This window comes from Oculina patagonica, chromosome 14 (genome assembly GCF_052425735.1).
Source record: "Oculina patagonica isolate OP01 chromosome 14, crgOcupat, whole genome shotgun sequence".
Classification (NCBI taxonomy): Eukaryota; Metazoa; Cnidaria; class Anthozoa; order Scleractinia; family Oculinidae; genus Oculina; species Oculina patagonica.
The window spans coordinates 23,109,479-23,130,145 of record NC_135771.1 but is presented as its reverse complement, the minus strand read 5'-3'; the positions used below and the strand labels follow the sequence as shown (position 1 = coordinate 23,130,145).

Sequence of the window (20,667 nt, the reverse complement as noted above, 5' to 3'; positions counted from 1 at the left end):
CGACGCAAATGATTTCACATGTCTTGAGAACAGCGGTTTGTTGACCAAAATCCAGTCTTTCCGTAAAACAGCTTCATTTTAGTGACGCCAGGAACTCTTATCAGTATAGCGTGCAGATTCCAAGAAAGCTGAAGTGTTACGGAGTTACAAGCAAACAAACCAGATCACGTCTCTTACTCCGACTGACTTAGTAACATTTGCAGTTTTTTTTTACAATATATCAGAGTAGAAAATACAACCAATTTTCCTTCGTGTTCTGAAAAGTAGTTATTCTAAACAACAATTTTTTTTATACATGGAAAGTGATCATTTTAGATATTTAACAGTCAACCATTTTCGTTGCCTAACCAGTATTGAGTAAACAATGGACACATTTTGCGCATCACAAAACATTGCGTGTATCAGAGAAAACGTTTGCTTAAAAAGTAACTCTATTTTAACAGTGTGTACTTTCCTTCTTTACTTTGTATTTTTTAATGGTTACGTTGTATGTTTTAGAAATTCAAGTGTCGTCCGAAATGTTTTTAGTTGCAGTTTATTATCTAGGCAACAAGAGAAAATTTTCTTGGGCTTCCCCCCTTTGGTAGACTGTGTCGTCTTTTGTTTATGTTTGCAAGCTTTGAGCGTCGTTTTTTGTTCAACAATTGAATTAAACATGTATAAAAGAATGGCTGTTTATTTTCACGCTCTCTATGGCTAGCCGTAGGTTGCTTGAAATTTTTATGACGAGTAAAATTTTCTATAGTTTTGCTCAACGAAATATGTTCACTAAGTAAATATTGAGAAGGCCACCCTAGTTAAATACAATTGAGCATGCGCTGTGTTTGAGATCTTCTGGCGCCAAATGGTCTGAGCTGTTATAGCGTGAGTGTCAACAATACTTTTTCGAATTTGAAGCTATGGATTTTATGCTCTATATTTTACATAATTAGGACATTTGAAAGGACGAGAAGCACGCAACGCATTTAGTTCTTCAAAGAGATCAAACCAAGAGGAGATCACAAGAGAGTGATCGGACTTCAAAGAGAAAAACTTACAGAGACCCCATTGTAGTAAGTTATAGTTGTAAATAGACTACAATATTAAGGGAAAGGGTGAATAGATGTACACAGATCCGCCGATCCGTTTTTTTTGGCCAAATCCGTATATCCGCCGCTATTTTCGTTCAAATCCGAATTCGCATATCTTGAAACCTTTGAGTAGTTCTACTCTTTTAAGAAGATTCGTTTTATTGCTTGTTTTTGCAACAATTTTGTCAACAGACCATGGAAGCCTGATTTGAACTTCTTTTTAGTATCCACGTTATTAGAGCTTCCTGACATGAAGAGTCTGGAATCCGCCCTAAAATTCTCAGCTAATCCGCGTTCCCGTGTTTTTGAGGTCCAGGAATTTGCTCGATATGCGATGTATCGCAAAAAATCCGCAATCCGGGCGCGTTTGTAGGCCCAATACGTCGATCCGCAAGCCTTTTCATCTCCCTCATCAAACATATAGCAGATAAGCGAAAAAAGAGCAAGAAGCGAAAAGAATAACGACAAAGCAACGTGTTAAATTGCACTTGAAACATGCGTATTTGGGCCGAATTTCAAAAATCAATTGGGGCGGCCAATCTGGAGTCCATACATCTGCGCGCGCATTACGGCTCGATTCATCCCGCATAACAGTACACAGGCATACCAACTAAAAAGACACAGGACGCCAAAACAAAATTAGGCTTGCACTTTCCTTCGTCGAACGCAATAAATATTAATAATATTAATAACATGCTAATTATCCCACAGTCCTGCGAGATATCCATTCAGTACCTCAGACGGAACACACTCATCACCGAACAACGTAACAATGAAGTACTTTCTTGTCCTTTGTGCCGTTTTCTTCTGCTGGACCTTTGTCTCTGGTAAGGTCGTAGTTAGTCAATTCTGCCACTTTGTGTGTCTTTTTTTTTAACTTCGGAGAAAAAGCGTAAATTTTTTCAAAGCATAAACGTACCTCATTTAAATAAAAACTTAAAGACGACCGTAATCTGTGATCAGTGAATCATTGTTACTTTGCTTTTTACCCCCGCGCGGATTTGCAGAGTAGCTTATACTAGTATCTCCGAGCATTTCACAGTACACAGCCCAATGGACAAAGACAAGACCACAACACAGGGAACTCCACACCCTAAGCGCCCTTTAGTGAATAACTAAACGACGAGTGAAGGAAATCTCAATGCAATCTCAATTTCCCCAGTCCCTTGGCACTTCGTGAAATCGAGGTTCCACTGTACTTGTCAACAACACATGCGCTTTTAGCTAATTTTTTTTTTTTTTTTTTTTTTTAGCTGGTGCCATAAAGTGTTACGTTTGTGCCGGTACTGACGATGAATGTGCAAAGGATAAACTGGTAGCAGACAAAGCTAAATACTTGATGACATGTCCCTTATCACCCACACTCTTTACAGTGGATCGCTGCATTACAGTCTGGGCTAAAAAAGATGACAAAACATCAGTGGCGAAGGCGTGCTCCACGAAACCACTGTGCGATGCTGTCAAAAAGGCCTGTGATGACATGACAGATGGACAATGTGCTGTCAACTGCTGTTATACTGACGAGTGTAACGCGGGCTTGCCTGGATTGCCAAGTGAGAGAAAAACTTCTAACTTTCTTTAGTAGCATAACGCAGTGACTGACTGTTAGGCAAACTCGTAATATGATTGGCTACGCAAGCGCTGTCTAATTTTCGTTAGCATAACACAGCTGCCGTCTGTTGGCAAAACGCGCGATCTGATTGGCTACACATGTGCCTTCTACCGATCGTTAGACGGCTCTTGGTGCGCGCGCTCAGTTTTTTGCGGAATTTCATCAACAAAACATTCAAATAATCAACTCTAGCTATATTTTGTGTTTAATAGATTTGCAGTTGGGTTATGCTAAAACCTTAGACGGCTAGCTATCGGTTTCTACCGGCTTTTGATAGAAACCTCGAGCTTGGCGTCTAATTGTTACTGATAGACCGCCCTGGGAGCGCGCTCAAGTAAAATTGCCCCCGGGGGGGGGGGGTACTCCCATAAATTTCGGATAGGGGTGTGCCGAAAAGGTTCTTAAACCCTGACCCTATTTAAGGATAAAGAAAGCGAAAATTGATAGCCTTTTTAAGGCCCAAAACCGAAAAATGACACCCTATTCAAGGGGAGGAGAAGTGTTCCGTGACAACCCAAATAACGGCTAACCGCGCACGGCAAGACACAAATCTTTATAAAATAGCTTTTCTAATACCTGAACAGAAAATTCAGTTTTAAGATATCTTTTTTTCGTTTAGCTGGGCGTTTATTTTAGCTAATAGAATTTAGGTACCCTATCTAAGGGTCACACCAGAAACACATTGCCAAAAGGAGCAAAAATGATACCCTATTTAAGGACCGAGAACTTCGAAAACCATACGCTATCGGGCGGCACATACCTATATAGGCCACATATGGGAGTAACCCCCCCCCCCCCCCCCCGGGTAAAATCGTCGAAATCACAAACCAAAACTATAAATAAACCACCTTCACCCACCTTCACTCAACTTTTTGCAGGGTTATGCTAAAACAATTAGACAAATCGCATACGGTTCTATCGGCTTTTGATAGTTGACTCAGTAGTGACCACGAGCTTGCCGTCTCGTTGTTGACTAGACCACTAAGAAATAAATATTTATCGGACCGCAATTTCTGTTATAGGGAAACAAGGGTCTGTATAGAAACATTTTCCTCAATACAATTAAGTAAGAAGTACAGGTAAGTTAATGTGAACCAGGGACATCATAAGGAACAACTATTTACCCTTTCTTTTTGCATTAGGCTCTCGCACAACTCCCCACCTTATCTAGCTTCAGTTCCTTATTTTTTCCTCCACAGATTCCAAGTAGCAATCAGGCAATGAAGGACTTATCATGCAGTTTAGTTAAAGTAGAAGTATGCCAGCGCACAAGACACAAGAAATATGGACGTAAAATAAAACACAAAATACATTCTGTAAGTTAAAAATAATAAAGAAAAGAAGCAATGAACACAAGGCATTTGTTTGATGTAGCGGGGATAGTTAAAAACACCGGTTCCTCGAATTCCAAAGTCTGCCTCATGCTTAGTGGCCCATACCGCCGGAGCTTATCCGGTTTTTGTAGCATTAAGCGACAAGGAGTATTTCTATTCCCCTCCCCCCTGGATGGGATGCTAAGTCATCGCAGGGTTACCACCCCCCACCAACCCCCAGCATTAGTTGGCCGGTACCTATTTATACACCTGGGTGGAGAGAGGCAATGTGAGAGTAAAGTGTCTTGCCCAAAAACACTACACAATAATCTTGGCCAGGGCTCGAGCCCAGACCGCTCTATTAAGGTAGATTAATTTCCACTGACGCGTATTGTTTTACGTGCGTTCACGTGCGTGAAAAAATTAAGAGACAATATATGAACGACTTGCGTAGAACTTGGCTAGAACCCAGACCGCTCTATCAGGAGTTTAGCTTGCTAACAATTAGAAAACCACGTTTCACCACGATTCCTAAAGAAGCATTTAAAACATTGCTTCCTTTTATGCTAAATACTACAGTCGCCACCAGCCCACACTATTTTTGCGCTATCTAAAAAGCTCATACAATATAATATATAAAAAGCTTATACAAATTTATTTCGCTCTTTCCACAACCTCGTCCTCAGGGCCTTCTCGGCGACGAGTTTTCAAAATGGCGGCGCGTCACGCCAACTACCGTAATCTATCTGACAACAAAGAAAAGTTGGGGCACTATATAATACATCTTCGCTTAAAATAAAGCTGATTCTCCACGAGTTGTTTTTAAACTTTTTTTTTCGCGTACACGGAGATGAATCATTGATTGCATCGCCAAAAATTCAGTCTAAATAAAAATATATACCTTATTGTTACTTATTTTCGCGGGACTTAATTTTCGCGATTTTCGCGATTTTCAAAAAATCGCGAAATTAAAGACCCGCGAAAATTAATTCCAACCGATTTCTGTTGTATTTTTTATGCTAATTGCGTATTTTTGGCCAAATCGCGAAAATTAAGACTCGCGAAATATTCCTGTTCCATTTTCGTGAAATTAAGTGCCCGCGAAAATAAGTAACAATAAGGTATTAAGGATCAGCAGTTCAAAACAGTTTGCAGAAACTTAAGTGGGCGTCCGTGTAAGAACCGACCACTCGATTTTCGGCCCAGAACAGAATTCCTTCAAATTTTCTGTGCAAGACAATTGATCCATATGATAAACAAAAATAGTAATATTTTGGCTTGTAGTGTTATTTGTCAATATTTTTGGCGATGATTGCTGAGAACGGTCAAAAACCGAAAAAATCATCCTGTTTCGAGTCAAATTTAGGCGTCGCGCTCAACGCGCTGAAAAATTACTCTTTAACTCAAATAAAATGAAACTTGTTTATCATTTTATTTTATGTCTTGTCTATTAGTTCATGTTAAAATATTTGAGATCGGACTTAACAAAAATTAATTATGATTTTTTTTAAACACCCCATTAAGAGCCATCGCAAAAATCACGCAAACATACTGTTGGTTAGAGAGGTTTTTCTCAAAAGTTTAACGCGATCTAGAGCCCTGGACACTATCCACGATTAGTACTAGGGTTGGTGTACTAGAAACAAGAAAAAAAATTTTGGGCACTAAGCTTTTCGAATTTTAGGAGTTCTATCAACAAAGCCTATTTTTAACGGCCGTAACGCGCGTCACGCAATTTCTTACTATTGTGTTTCCTATCTTTCCCACATAAAACAGTTGTCCGAGGGAGCAAATATTTTCGAAACTAGCTTTCTGCTCGGAATAAGGCATGGACAATCCTAAATTTATCAAATATCGCCCCAAAAATAAGAATTAAGAAGGTTTTAAAAATCATAGCGGCTCCGGTGTGAGTCTTTAGTTTCACCGGAAAGCTTCGAAAAAGACGTTTCCGTGATTTGGATATCATAAGGAATGAACAATGAAAAAACCCTTTGCGCATTTTGACAACGAGATTTTTAACAACAAGAAGTTTTATTCATAGTAGAAAGTGCCTTTAAAAATTATGTACGGCGAATTTACATCGACTTATACTACGGCGAAAATCTTTGCAGGGAATGTAGATTTCAATCGGCTAACACGCTGGAATGTAAATGTTATTTTTAGGATGTCACGTACATTAATATTTTGCCCTCCCTTCATACTTCATTTCTTAAATTGTTACGTTGGCAAAGCAAAACGACTTCTATAATTGGTTTCGACTTTTGAAAATAGCCCATATGCCGTCATCAAATAATTCTCAGTCTTCGCTGAATTCAATTTATGCAAATTTGTAGAAGGTTTACACGTCGCGGCGTATCAAAACAAAGTTGATTTCAATTCTGGTAAAATTGACCCCCCAAAAAAGAAAAAAAGAATTGGTCCCTGCTTCCACTTTTATTAAAAGATACTGTAAGGCTTACATCAATGGCGAATCGAAAAAGAAGAGAAGTAAGGGACCTGTCAATGCAATCGAAACATTACTCAAGCGTTGTTGTAACAACTGGCGAAGCTGAAATCTATAACAGTCAACTGTGCAGCGATTTCTACCCAGCCGATTTCGTTGAAACTTGCTCAAATGAATTTTTGGATAATTTTAACTTATTGACAGTAATAAAAAAGCTATCTTTGCGTTTAGAAAAATAGTATTACAGTCGAAGCTCTCATAAGCGGACACCCTCGGGACGCGAAAAAAGTGTCTGCAACTGGTGCTGGCCGCTTACGAGTAGGGTTCTTGTAAGCGGCCACTAGAGGTGTAAGGGGATAGATGGTTGCTTACGGGAGCTTGTGTTTCAAAATGTAACCGGACGTGAATGACGACAAAACAAACACTGAAATATGGTTCTGTAATTACAGTAAAATCATTGTGACGAACGGCGATGTGAAGTTGATTGATTAATACAAGATACAGAGGTTTTTTTATATGATTCTCTTTGCGGTGTCCGCTTACGGGAGGTTAAAAACAAAGAAAAAGTCTAAGTCGTAATCTCGGAAAGTGTCCGCGGCCGCTTACAGGAATGTCCGCTTACGAGAATGTAAAAATACAGAGTTTGTATGCATAGGCGTACGGGCAATTTTTTGCCAGGGGGGGGCGGTGAGCCATTTGCCCAAAAAATTCTCGCAAGTTGCCCAAATTTTTGCGAAACAGTCGAGACTGAAACGAGGGTCATACGATGCACTTACATAGGCCTACATATGAAGAGAAAAATATTCTATATCTATCATATGAGCTCATAAAACACGTTAAAAGAAATAGCTGTCTGCCATTTCGACGGCCGAAGATACTGATCAATGCCAGTACGATCCATGTCATTGTTGACTACACGTTGTTGCCCCATGGTGCTGCGGAGGTAAGATTTCAATTTGCGCAAAGCACTGATGATTGTTCTGCAGAACAAGTTGTAGCATGTATTAATGTAAGGATATGTACCACATTAGGAAACTTTGGAAACATCAAATAGATCATTCTCGATCATTGTCTCCAGCATTTCTGAAACAGTCAGGTAGCCTAATCGGCGCACAAGACGAAAACATACGTATATTTTCTACCCGGCTTTCAAAATCTCGCCGTTGATTTTGTAAAATTTAGCAACGCAGGAGAAGCTTTCTTTATATTCAATGTGACAGATATTTCCCAAAGCAAAGAGTATTTCCTGGTCATTTCCACTAAAATATGTATATCAACATATGATCCCCTTCTCGCGACACTTCAATTTCGCGATTTGCGCGATTTTAAAATAAAATGTCGCAAAAAATTAAAGTGTCGTGAACATAGGATGACGCGAAAATTGAGTGACCGTCATTATTAAGGAAGGATGAATTTATTTGTTATAAAACGTTAATAAAAGGAAGTTCATAATCACTGCTGGCTTCCACATACAAGCAACACTTCTTTGGTGCATTCATCAACTTCTTCATTCACTGGTTCTAGGCAACCACTGACTCTTGTAAACAAAGCTGGTTTTACCACGCCGACTTCAGGTTAAAATAGAAAATATCTATCTCTTCGAGAAAAAAAACATGGAAACTTCTTAAAAACTCGCCTGGCCCAATTTTCTCTTGCTGCCCAAAAATTCTGAGCTGCCCAAACTCTGGGGGGGCTGCAGCCCCCACCCCCCCAGCCCCCCCCGGCCCGTACGCCTATGTTTGTATGGGAGTAAAAACGGGGTTTCTAACAAGGTGGCCGTAATAATAAAAATAGAGTAATTTAAATATGCTGATATTTCCTGTTCATTTATTTCGTTTATTTTATAGTTATAGTTTGTCATTACCACTACCGAAAAATAAGAAAAATCGGTTTAACTTTCCATGCCCAAAATTCGATTTTTAAAATAGCACCTCCGCTCCTGGAAATACCCGCGGGCACCCTTAATAGACTCCAATTTGGGGAGGGTCACAATTTTTAGTTCCAGTGTGGGGGAGGGTCATAATTTGTTAGCCCACTTTTTCCACAATTTCGTGGGCCCTCCACCCCTGATAAATAATGACCGGTCTCTAAAGTGGATAGTATAACTAATTTAACTCAGCAACAAAAAAGAACGACTTTAATCCTTTCCTACATTAACAGTAATACAGGGCTTTAAACTATTTTTATTTTCTCGGTTCACAGAAAACTATTATTAAACGTTTGAACAACAGCCAAACGCATCCGCGAATTAAATAGATAGCAGTTGAACGTTTTTTCGTATTGGCGACAGTCACATTCTTCCAAGAATGAGAACAAGTTCACTACTAGATTTTTTTCCGATCTCGTGAACCAAAGGGAATCTCAAAATATCTTAATATCTCCTTAAGCATAACTACACTGAAACTGTCAAGACTCTCGTCTCGTGCCAGGTCACACAGGCAGTAAGAATCATAGCAGATTGGATGCCTGGGACTGAGTTCAGCGGCGACGCTCTCTAGCACTTCACGCCTTTCTTCCTCTTCCTCCTCTGCGTACACATCCTCCATCCGGTAACTCTTGGTTCCCCTGCTTTCTTCGTGTGGCCGCTAGTCTCGAAAAAACACCCTGTACTTGACTTTTCGTGAGCCAGTCTTACCTGTCAAATATCTGCAAACCATCTGGTCTTCTTGCTGTTCTCATGTCTGCAGCCACTTTTCCGGGATCTGCCTTGTTGCCGGTTCTCTCTCCAAGGTCGAATTTCCTCGTTAGGTATTGTTTAACATCATCAGGAAATCGCACACCTTGATTTCGCGCCTTGTGTAGAGCCCAGCCAAGCTGTAAGTCACTGCAAAAACTAGGAGCTTGATATTCAAATTCGTCTCCTCGCTCATCGCAATGTGCTACCGGTGCACTGCTACTTCCCTCGTTGTTGTCAACATTAAGGAATTTCTCGGCCCAGTCTCTTCTGAGTTTGTCATACACCGTTTCGGACCCTCCGCGCATTTGGCGGTGCTCGCCAACATCAAGATGATTCTCAAGCTCACTAACTTTTTTGAAGACCATTTGACACCCAGGCTCAGGGCAAGAGAAAAGACCGCTGGTTTCCTCACCATCAGTTGATGTGGCGTTATGGATTCGTGCTTCCTTGACTGGAAAAAAGTCGACATCTATAACAAGATCTGTAGGACCCTGAGGCTTGAAGATGACGTCTTGGTAGGGAATGAGCCTCCCTTGCCCATCATTATAAGCTCTCCAGATCCTAATGCCATTTGATTCAAATTGAAAGTTATGATACCTGCTGAAATGATCTGTCATTTTTACTTCAAGTGTCTTTTGAGACTCATTCACAGAGCAAACACTGGCAGTTGTGCCTCGGACAGGACGTTCGGAAAGCGCTGTACGCATGTCCTTTGCAGAAAGAACATCGTGTCCCCCGTTGCAATAGCGTCGGATAGCTGACTTCATTGGGCAAAGGATCCTATCACAGACATCTTTCCCGTATTGTGGCTCGGAAAAGTCGTACCGTGTGACGGTGATACCAACTCGGTTCCCAGCATCTCTTACGGCCGCCACGAGAAAGTTGTTGTAGTAACAGCCTGCTTCGTCACTTCTAAAGTTCACCTGAGTTATGTGAGGATGTTCCTTCTTTAAGGCCTCCAGTGTGTTCTCGATGATCGAACAGACTGCATACCAATTCTGCTGGCAGGAATCAAGGATGTGAGCATATGATTACCAGTGCTGACATTCTTGGTTATGACGGTGGATATATGCCTGCTGAGCCCTCTTTTTCCGAACCATTCGGACTGCTTCTCAAGATATTTCAGTTGAAGAAATTTCATGGCCCAGTCCATTATAACAATGGCGGACGTCGCGTCGGCTGTTTTCAGTAAATCTTGCTTCGCCTCTTCCTGGTTTATTGAGCGGACAATGTGCGCTTTCCATAGAAAGATATCTGACTTTGCGCGGTCAAAGTCGTACAGTAAATCTTCTCGTTGTTCTGAATTAACTGGCGTCCAGGATGGACCTTCGATCTCAAGTCGTAGTTCCTGAAGTACTTTCTTTAGCCCTTGGCAGTCATCGCAAGTGGATAAGTGCTGATGTGAACAGGACTTTTGAAATTCGGGTTCTACCGGATCACTAAGTGCAAAATTCCTGCAGTGGTCGGGTTCGAGTCCTGGCCGGGTTCAATATGTCGTGTTCTTTGGGCAAGACTGGGGGTAACCCTGCGATGGGAATACTCCTAGTCGCTTTATGCTACGGAAACGTGATGGGCCCCTAGGCTCGTATACATGCTTTACATTTTTATATACTTAAACTTGCAAAATTCTGCCCATTAATATACCTAAACCATACAAATGGGCAGAACCTCCACGTATAGTAATCCCCCCCTCCCCCACAATCGCCTTCAACCAACCCTGACCCCTGTGTTCGCAGCAAACTTGAAAGAGTAATTTATTTAGTCACGGTTAAAAACATCAGGTGTTGCAAGCTATGTCACTAAGAATAAATTATTTAAGTCGCATTCAAATTACTTTATAATAACATTTTATCCTGTGTTTGAGCCGGTCTCAGGTAAGCTAACAGAACGCGTCCAGAGAACAGTTGTCACCATGCAACAATAGTAATGACCTAGCATTTCATATTTACGAAAGTGAAATCTATTTCAGCCTAGGGCTTAACAATGTAAACAATTTTTAGCGATTAAGAACAATCTTTAACGATAAAACTTACGGGAACCAACGGGTGCAGCTTCTCCAAAGAGGTTTTTAATTTCCCTGGCCAGCTTGAAATTTATAACATGAGTCCCTGTTACCGCCGATTTCTTTCCATGATGTCTTGGATACTGGCAGGTCTTCGGAGCTTGCCAGTACTTTCCTAAGGTAAAACGATGGGCTGGAAAAACCATCATATTCTTTTAAAATCTGTTCTTCAGTGAGTTCTAAAAGACCTGCTCTTGCCAGTATTAGATCCCTTTCACATGAATTTTCTCTTGACAGGTGGTGATTTGCTAGATGCAAACTGATATCGCCGTCACAATCATTAAGGGCTATACAATCTGTATGTCCACGACTACTTTCGCACTTACCACCTAAAATTGCCGAGAAGGAACAAAATCCTGCCATTTCACAGAACGAAACAACACGAAACGCAAAGAGCAAAACTATTCCTGCCGTAATGTAAGCACGCACGACATCAATTGTCACAAATTTGCATAAGTTAAATTTAGCAAAAGGGCAGTGCAAAAAAAAAAGTGAAGAAAATAAATATTAAAGGCAAAGTTTGTAGCCTATTCACAAAATTGAAAAACAAATGATATAAAGTAAAACAAGAAATAGTTTAAGCAGCAAGCATTTGTCACACGGGTTGAAATTAACCTACTAAAAATAACTTTCATTGACATTCCCGCGTGCATCAAAGCCGACTGAAACAGACATTTTCTGAGAAATTCGCTTTGGCCTATTTTCATTTGTGTTGCATTTTCTCTGGGCGTACACTTTAATAATACAATGATAATAATTTCTAGCTGTTAAATGTGTTTAATATGTTAAACTATTAAGGGTTTCTTTCGTAGTTCTTTCCCTATTTATGATTACCGAATCACAGAAACCGCTTTTCGAAGCTTTTTGCACAGTTAAAGACGGAACTGAAGACAACTCATACCGGAGCCGCTCATGATTTAACCTTCTTAATTCTTATTTTTGGGGCAATATTTGATAAATTTAGGATTGTCCATGCCTTTTTCCGAGTAGAAAGCTAGTTTCAAAAATATTTGCTCCCTCGGACAACTGTTTTATGTGGGAAAGATAGGAAACACAATAGTAAGAAATTGCGTGACGCGCGTTACGACCGTTAAAAATAGGCTTTGTTGATAAAACTCCTAAAATTCAAAAAGCTTAGTGCCCAAAACTTTTTTTCTTGTTTCTAATACACCAACCCTAGTACTAATCGTGGATAGTGTCTAGGGCTCTAGATCGCGTTAAACTTTTGAGAAAAACCTCTCTAACCAACAGTATGTTTGCGTGATTTTTGCGATGGCTCTTTATGGGGTGTTTAAAAAAAATCATAATTAATTTTTGTTAAGTCCGATTTCAAATATTTTAACATGAACTAATAGACAAGACATAAAATAAAATGATAAACAAGTTTCATTTTATTTGAGTTAAAGAGTAATTTTTCAGCGCGTTGAGCGCGACGCCTAAATTTGACTCGAAACAGGATGATTTTTTCGGTTTTTGACCGTTCTCAGCAATCATCGCCAAAAATATTGACAAATAACACTACAAGCCAAAATATTGCTATTTTTGTTTATCATATGGATCAATTGTCTTGCACAGAAAATTTGAAGGAATTCTGTTCTGGGCCGAAAATCGAGTGGTCGGTTCTTACACGGACGCTCACTTAAATATCTTGAAGATTTTTATAACTTAAATATTTACAATATATGTGAATTGAAAATGAAATTTAACTCTTCCCACTCTTGCAACTATAAAGTTTGTCTGAAAGCCTAAAATACTAATTAAAAGTGATCCATTTTATTTGAATAATAAATTACCATTTTCCTCACCGAGACCGCTTACAACACACAAACACATCTTCGCATTTTTTTCAGTTTGAGATTCTTGAGTAAAATTTTCGACAGTTACGAAAAATTGAAGTCTTGTTCTTAGTTTTTCCAAGCAGTTGTTTTTCTATGCATTTTCACAAAAGCTTGAAATAACAGTGAAATGTTAAGAAAACTCCAATATAACTCATATATGAATGGTAGAATCAAATTATACACCTGCGACGCAAATGATTTCACGTTTTGAGAACAGCGGTTTGTTGACCAAAATCCCATCTTTCCGTAAAACAGCTTCATTTTAGTGACGGCAGGAACTCTTAAGTGCTTGGTCGGAGACGTTCCCTCATATTTTAAAGACTATTTCCTGTTACGTAGCCAGGGCGACAAGCAACATGTTTTTAATCAGAGATGCACTAGATCGTCTTTTACTGACATTATACTTCCAAACATTCATTTAGATGTCGCTAAAAAGTCTTTCTATTATCATGGTGCATCCATTTTTAATTGTCTTCCGACGAACATTAAGACTATGCAGCCAAAGGAACGTTTCCAAGCTATCTCTGCTTTTTATTCTTAGGTTATTTTTAGAACATTTTTAATTCGTAATTTATTTATTTTTATGAGAACACTAGTACTTCTTTTAAACTTATAAACTTTTTTTTAGCATTTTAGCGGTATCTTTTTAAAGTAGTTTTTATAGATAGATAGATATTTTATACATACTCTCTTTTACTTTAATTTTGTTTTATTTTACACAGGGCCCCCGTTGATACCAGTCCTGCGACTGAAGGGGTCACCCTGTTAAAATATCGATTATTATTATTATTATTATTATTATTATTATTATTATTATTATTATTATTATTATTATCAGTATTGCGTGCAGATTCCAAGAAAGCTGAAGTGTTACGGAGTTACAAGCAAACAAACCAGATCACGTCTCTTACTCCGACTGACTTAGTAACATTTGCAGTTTTTTAAAATATATCAGAGTAGAAAATACAACCAATTTTCCTTCGTGTTCTGGAAAGTAGTTATTCTAAACAACAATTTTTTTTATACATGGAAAGTGATCATTTCAGATATTTAACAGTCAACCATTTTCGTTGCCTAACCAGTATTGAGTAAACAATGGACACATTTTGTGCATCGCAAAACATTGCGTGTATAAGAGAAAACGTTTACTTAAAAAGTAACTCTATTTTGACAGTGTGTACTTTCCTTCTTTACTTTGTATTTTTTAATGGTTACGTTGTATGTTTTAGAAATTCAAGTGTCGTCCAAAATGTTTTTGGTTGCAGTTTATTATCTAGGCAACAACTGAAAACTTTCTTGGGCTTCCCCCCTTTGGTAGACTGTGTCGTCTTTTGTTTATATTTGCAAGCTTTGAGCGTAGTTTTTTGTTCAACAATTGAATAAAACATGTATAAAAGAATGGCTGTTGATTTTCACACTCTCTATGGCTAGCCGTAGGTTGCTTGAAATTTTTATGACGAGTAAAATTTTCTACTTTTTTGCTCAACGAAATTCGTTCACTAAGTGAATATTGAGAAGGCCACCCTAGTTAAATGCAATTGAGCATGCGCTGTGTTTGAGATCTCCTGGCGCCAAATGGTCTGAGCTGTTATAGCGTGAGTGTCAACAATACTTTTTCGAATTTGAAGCTATGGATTTTATGTTCTATATTTTACATAATTAGGACATTTGAAAGGACGAGAAGCACGGAACGCATTTAGTTCTTCAAAGAGATCAAACCAAGAGGAGATCACAAGAGAGTGATCGGACTTCAAAGAGAAAAACTTACAGAGACCCCATTGTAGTAAGTTATAGTTGTAAATAGACTACAATATTAACGGAGACGGTGAATAGATGTACACAAATCCACCGATCCGGTTTTTTTGGCCAAATCCGTATATCCGCCGCTATTTTCGATCAAATCCGAATTCGCATATCTTGAAACCTTTGAGTAGTTCTACTCATGATCCTCTCTTGATCGAAGCTAGACCGACCAAAGTGATTTGAACTTCGTTTTAGTATCCACGTAATTAGAGCTTCCTGACATGAAGAGTCCGGAATCCGCCCTAAAATTCTCAGCTAATCCGCGATCCCGTATTTTTGAGGTCCAGGAATTTGCTCGATATGCGATGTATCGCAAAAACGAACGAACGTTTTCATCGCCCTCATCAAACAGATAGCGGATAGGCGAAAAAGAGCAAGTAGCAAATAGAATGACGACAAAGCAACGTGTATAATTGCACTTGAAAACATGCGTATTCGGGCCGAATTTCTAGGTTTTATATAATTTTACGATTTTAAGGCATGATCGTTTAAGTTTTGCGTCGATCGTGTTTAAAAATTTGAGGTGGATTCGCACCTATCGTTTGCAACTTTAAACGCTTCGCTGTTGATATTTGTATGTTTTTGTTTTTATAATTTCTTCACAGTCGAAATTAATGCATACACTCATTCCATGTTTTTACAGAAACTTTTCTTTAAAACCATGGAATAGGTGCATTTTTATACCACTACAATAATTTTTCCCGCCTATAATCTTGTTACAAAATGGGGCCCTACAGTGTAAAACGAAATAGTACAGTGTAATGACGTGTTATATTTTGTCACTGACCTTATATGGTCAAATGACGTAATAGTGTAATAATAAGTATTAATAATATTAATAACATGCTAATTATCCCACAGTCCTGCGAGATATCCATTCAGTACCTCACTGAACACATTGATCACCGAGCAACTTCGACTAAAAATGAAGTACTTTCTTGTCCTTTGTGCCGTTTTCTTCTGCTGGACCTTTGTCTCTGGCAATGGTAAGGTCGTAGTTAGTCAATTCTGCCATTTTGTGTGTATTTTTTTAACTTTGGAGAAAAGGAATAATTTTTTCCAAAGCATGAACGAACCTCATTTAAATAAAAACTTGAAGAAGACCGTAATCTGTGATCAGTGAATCATCATCATCATCATCATCATCACTTTGTTTACCCTCGAATTTTGCAGAGTAGCTTATACAGCTAGTATCTCCGAGCATTTCACAATACACAGCCCAATGGACAAAGACCGACAACTCTACGCCCTACCCGCTTTTGCCCGTTAATGAATAACTAAACGAAGAGTGAAGTAATTGCTAATGCTCTCACACATGTCCTAGGGTTCAGGGGACAAGGGAACATAGCCATTAACGGGAACATGGGAAAAAAGCAAACTTAAACTGGAAACACGGGAACAAGAGCACAGTTTAGGCTTAAAAACTGAACATTTCACACTAAACAAGCTAAGTATATATAATATCAGTAGCTAAGTACATATAATACCAGAGTATTCGCACAGTTTTCTTATGTAGATGATTTATAGTTTTCAAATACTGCGTGACTCGAGGTCTGGCCGAGCGGGGGCATCAATCTGGTCACCGACCAGAAAAAAGGAAGGGTAGAGCACGAGCCGCGCCGCGAGGTTAAAATAAAAGAAAGTAAAGGAAGAGCAAGAACCGCGCCGCGCGGTTAGAAAAACGTCCGCGCAGAGCACGAACCGCACTGCGTGGTTCAAAAAAACGCAAGAGAAGAGCAAGTACCGCGCCGCGCGATTAAAAAACGTCCGCGTAGAGCACGAACCGCGCAGCGCGTAGAGCAAGAACCACGTGCGCTGGTAAACTGCGGGCAAACTCAGCTCCCGGCTGTGTTTGCGAATGCAGTAAATTTACATACACGCGATCACTAGTTTTATCACGTGCATGCTACCCCAAGTGAGGTATGTTGAACTACGTAACACGTGGAATGGTCCATGGATGTGTTAAGGAGCTTAATATTTACTGATAATTGTTTTTATAATTTCCTCCCGTTCTTAGAGAGAGTGCCTTCCAACAGATGTATTTTAAAACATGATCGTTTCTAATACATGTACTTGTCAACAACGCTACTTTTTTTCTTTTGTTTAAGTTGGTGGCATCGAGTGTTATGCTTGTTTCGGTACTGACTATGAATGCGCAAAGGATAAACTGGTAGCAGACAAAGATAAATACTTGGTGACATGTCCATTATCATTGGATCGCTGCATTACGGTCTGGACTAAAAAAGATGAAAAAACATCAGTGATGAAGACGTGCTCCACGAAATGGGGGTGTGATGTTTACAAAAAGGCCTGTGACATGACAGATGCACCATGTGCTGTCAACTGCTGTTATACTGACGAGTGTAACGCGGGCTCGCCTGGATTGCCAAGTGAGAGAAAAACTTCTAACTTTCTTTAGTAGCATAACGCAGTGACCGACTGTTAGGCAAACTCGTTATATGATTGGCTACGCAAGCGCGTAATTTTCGATAGATTGCCTTGAGGGTCTATTTGCCCATAATTTTTAGTGTTTGATGTAACATTGGCCAATTTCTTTATGTTTACTGTTTCCGGAGAAAATACTGTTAAGTGTTTGGAGGGTTTTTCGTGAAAAAACCTATAGTCTTTTAGCATTATAAATACTTCTCTGCTCTTCGAAAAGCGGTAATAAAATCACTCATTAACTAAGAGAAAATTTTCAGATTTCTCTCCTCGGAAATCTCTGGTAGTGTTCGGATATCTTCGGTAGTCTTTGGATATCTTCAGCAGACTTCGGAAATCTTCGGTAGTCTTCGAAAATCTGGACAAAGACAAGACCACAACACAGGGAACTCCACACCCTACGCGCCCTTTAGTGAATAACTAAACGACGAGTGAAGGAAATCTCAATGCAATCTCAATTTCCCCAGTCCCTTGGCTATTCGTGAAATCGAGGTTCCACTGTACTTGTCAACAAGACATGCGCCTTAAGTTTTTTTCTCCTTTTATTTTAGCTGGCAGCATCAAGTGTTATACTTGTGACGGTACTGTCGGTAAATGTGCAAAGGATAAACTGGTAGCAGACAAAGCTAAATACTTGATGACATGTCCCTTATCAATGGATCGCTGTGTGACGGTCTGGTTTAAAAAATATGACAAAACTGAGGTGACGAAGTCGTGCTACGGGAAAGCACTGTGTGATAAAGCCAAAAAGGTTTGCCGCTTTTTTGACAACACAGATGAACAATGTGTTGTCAACTGCTGTGATACTGACGAGTGTAACGCGGGCTCGCCTGGATTGCCAAGTGAGAGAAAAACTTTTAACTTTCTTTAGTAGCATAACGCAGTGACTGACTGTTAGGCAAACTCGTAATATGATTGGCTACGCAAGCGCGTAATTTTCGATAGATTACCTTGAGGGTCTAAATGGGGTTTAGTGTTTAGTGTTATTTGCCCATAATTTTTAGTGTTTGATGTAACATTGGCCAATTTTTTTTATGTTTACTGTTTCCGGAGAAAATACTGTTAAGTGTTTGGAGGGTTTTTCGTGAAAAACCCATAGTCTTTTAGCATTGTAAATTCTTCTCTGCTCTTCGAAAAGCGGTAATAAAATCACTCATGAACTAAGAGAAAATTTTCAGATTTCTCCTCGGAAATCTCTGGTAGTCTTCGGATATCTTCGGTAGTCATTGGATATCTTCGGTAGTCTTCGAAAATCTTCCAAAATGATCGGAAAATGGCCGAAATCTTCTTGATGTACTAAACAAAATAATATTACTGTTAGTGTTAAATGCCTAAAAATTAACTGTTTCATTTTACGGAGCCAAAAAATTAAGTGTTTAGTGTTATCGAGGTACCCCCATTCAGACCCTCTGCCTTGGGAGCGCGCAAAATCACAAACCAAAACTATAAATAATAAAACTATAAATAAACGACCCTTCTCATTTTTTACATTAGCCTTTCCTCGCACAACTCTCCACCTTATCGCCAACAGCCTTCAGTTCTTTTTTTTATTTCCTCCACAGATTCCAAGTAGCAATCAGGCAATGAAGGACTCATCGGTTTGGATCAATTCAAGAAACTTGATAACAGTTAAGGTAGAATCAAGCTAGGACACAAGATACTAGAAATATGGACGTAAAATAAAACACAAAATAATTTCTGTAAGTTGAAGATAATAAAGAAAAGAAGCAATGAACACAAGGCATTTGTTTGATGTAGCACCGGGGGATAGTTAAAGCACCGGTACCTCGAATTCCAAAGGTAGATAGATAGGTAAAGACTGCGTCGTACCAAGTGGCCCATACCGCCAGAGCTTAATATCCGGTTTCTGTAGCATTAAGCGACTTGAAGTATTTCTACTTGTATTCTATTCTATAAGTATTCCTGCTTGTCCGTTGTAGGGTTACCCCCATTGTTAGTTCGCCGGTACCCATTTATACACCTGGGTGGAGAGCGGCACTATGAGAGTAAAGTTTCCTGCCCAAGAACACAACACAGTGACCCTGGCCAGGGCTCGAACCCAGACCACTCTATCAGGAATTTACGCACGAACCATTAGGCAACCACGTTTTCCGCACCGCGATTCCTTAAGGCATTTAAAACATGGCGTGTTTTTGTGCAAATACTGCACATTCGCCACCACCCCACACTGTTTTTGCGCTATCGCGTTCTACCTTAAAACGAAAGAAAATACATCATTTCTGAGAACGAGGTTGTTGAAAGTGTTTTGTTGTCGGTTGAGCGAAGCGAAAAACAATAATATGACGTTGATAGGCGTTTATGTTAAGAAATGTTAAGAAAACTCCAATATTATTCATATCTGTAGAATCAAATTATACATCTGCGACGCAAATGATTTCACATGTCTTGAGAACAGCGGTTTGTTGACCAAAATCCCATCTTCCCGTAAAACAGCTTCATTTTAGTGACGCCAGGAACTCTTATCAGTATTGCGTGCAGATTCCAAGAAAGCTGAAGTGTTACGGAGTTACAAGCAAACAAACCAGATCACGTCTCTTACTCCGACTGACTTATAGTAACATTTGCAGTTTTTTAAAATATATCAGAGTAGAAAATATAACCAATTTTCCTTTGTGTGCTGAAAAGTAGTTATTCTTAACAACAATTTTTCTTTATACATGGAAAGTGATCATTTCAGATATTTAACAGTCGACCATTTTCGTTGCCTAACAAGTATTGGGTAAACTATTGGCGCCATATGAGCAACATTTTCTTAAAACATTTGCGTGTTTTAAGTAAAACGTTTACTTAAAAAGTAACTCTATTTAAACAGTGTGTACTTTCCTTCTTTACTTTGTATATTTTAATGGTTACGTTGTATGTTTTAGAAATTCAAGTGTCGTCCAAAATGTTTTTAGTTGCAGTTTATTATCTAGGCAACAACTGAAAACTTTCTTGGGCTTCCCCCTTGGCAGACTGTGTCGTCTTTTGTTTATATTTGCAAGCTTTGAGCGTAGTTTTTTGTTCAACAATTGAATTAAACATGTATAAAAGAATGGCTGTTGATTTTCACGCTATATAGGGCTAGTCGTAGGTTGCTTGAAATTTTTATGACGAGTAAAATTTTCTATTTTTTTGCTCAACGAAATTTGTTCACTAAGTAAATATTGAGAAGGCCACCCTAGTTAAATACAATTGAGCATGCGCTGTGTTTGAGATCTCCTGGCGCCAAATGGTCTGAGCTGTTATAGCGTGTGACTCAACAATACGGCAGGAACTCTTATCAGTATTGCGTGCAGATTCCAAGAAAGCTAAAGTGTTACGGAGTTACAAGCAAACAAACCAGATCACGTCTCTTACTCCGACTGACTTATAGTAACATTTGCAGTTTTTTTTACAATATATCA

General features: G+C 39.1%; 1 protein-coding gene across 2 annotated transcripts; it reads left to right on the top strand.

Moving 5' to 3' along the window:
- The first annotated feature begins 943 nt into the window (after positions 1-943).
- LOC144637944 (uncharacterized) lies at positions 944-19,144 on the top strand. Of its 2 annotated transcripts, none has more exons than XM_078497028.1 (5): positions 944-1,052; positions 1,782-1,897; positions 2,324-2,623; positions 17,812-18,102; positions 18,823-19,139. In XM_078497028.1, exons 2-5 carry the CDS (start codon positions 1,843-1,845, stop codon positions 18,831-18,833), a joined length of 657 nt encoding a protein of 218 aa, XP_078353154.1. In that variant the 5' UTR covers positions 944-1,052; positions 1,782-1,842; the 3' UTR covers positions 18,834-19,139. The 2 variants fall into 2 exon arrangements, with proteins under 2 accessions (XP_078353154.1, XP_078353155.1); XM_078497029.1 differs by lacking the exons at positions 944-1,052; positions 1,782-1,897; positions 2,324-2,623 and adding exons at positions 14,699-14,798; positions 15,680-15,804; positions 16,927-17,208 and having other exon boundaries at positions 18,823-19,144.
- Positions 19,145-20,667: the final 1,523 nt, after the last annotated feature.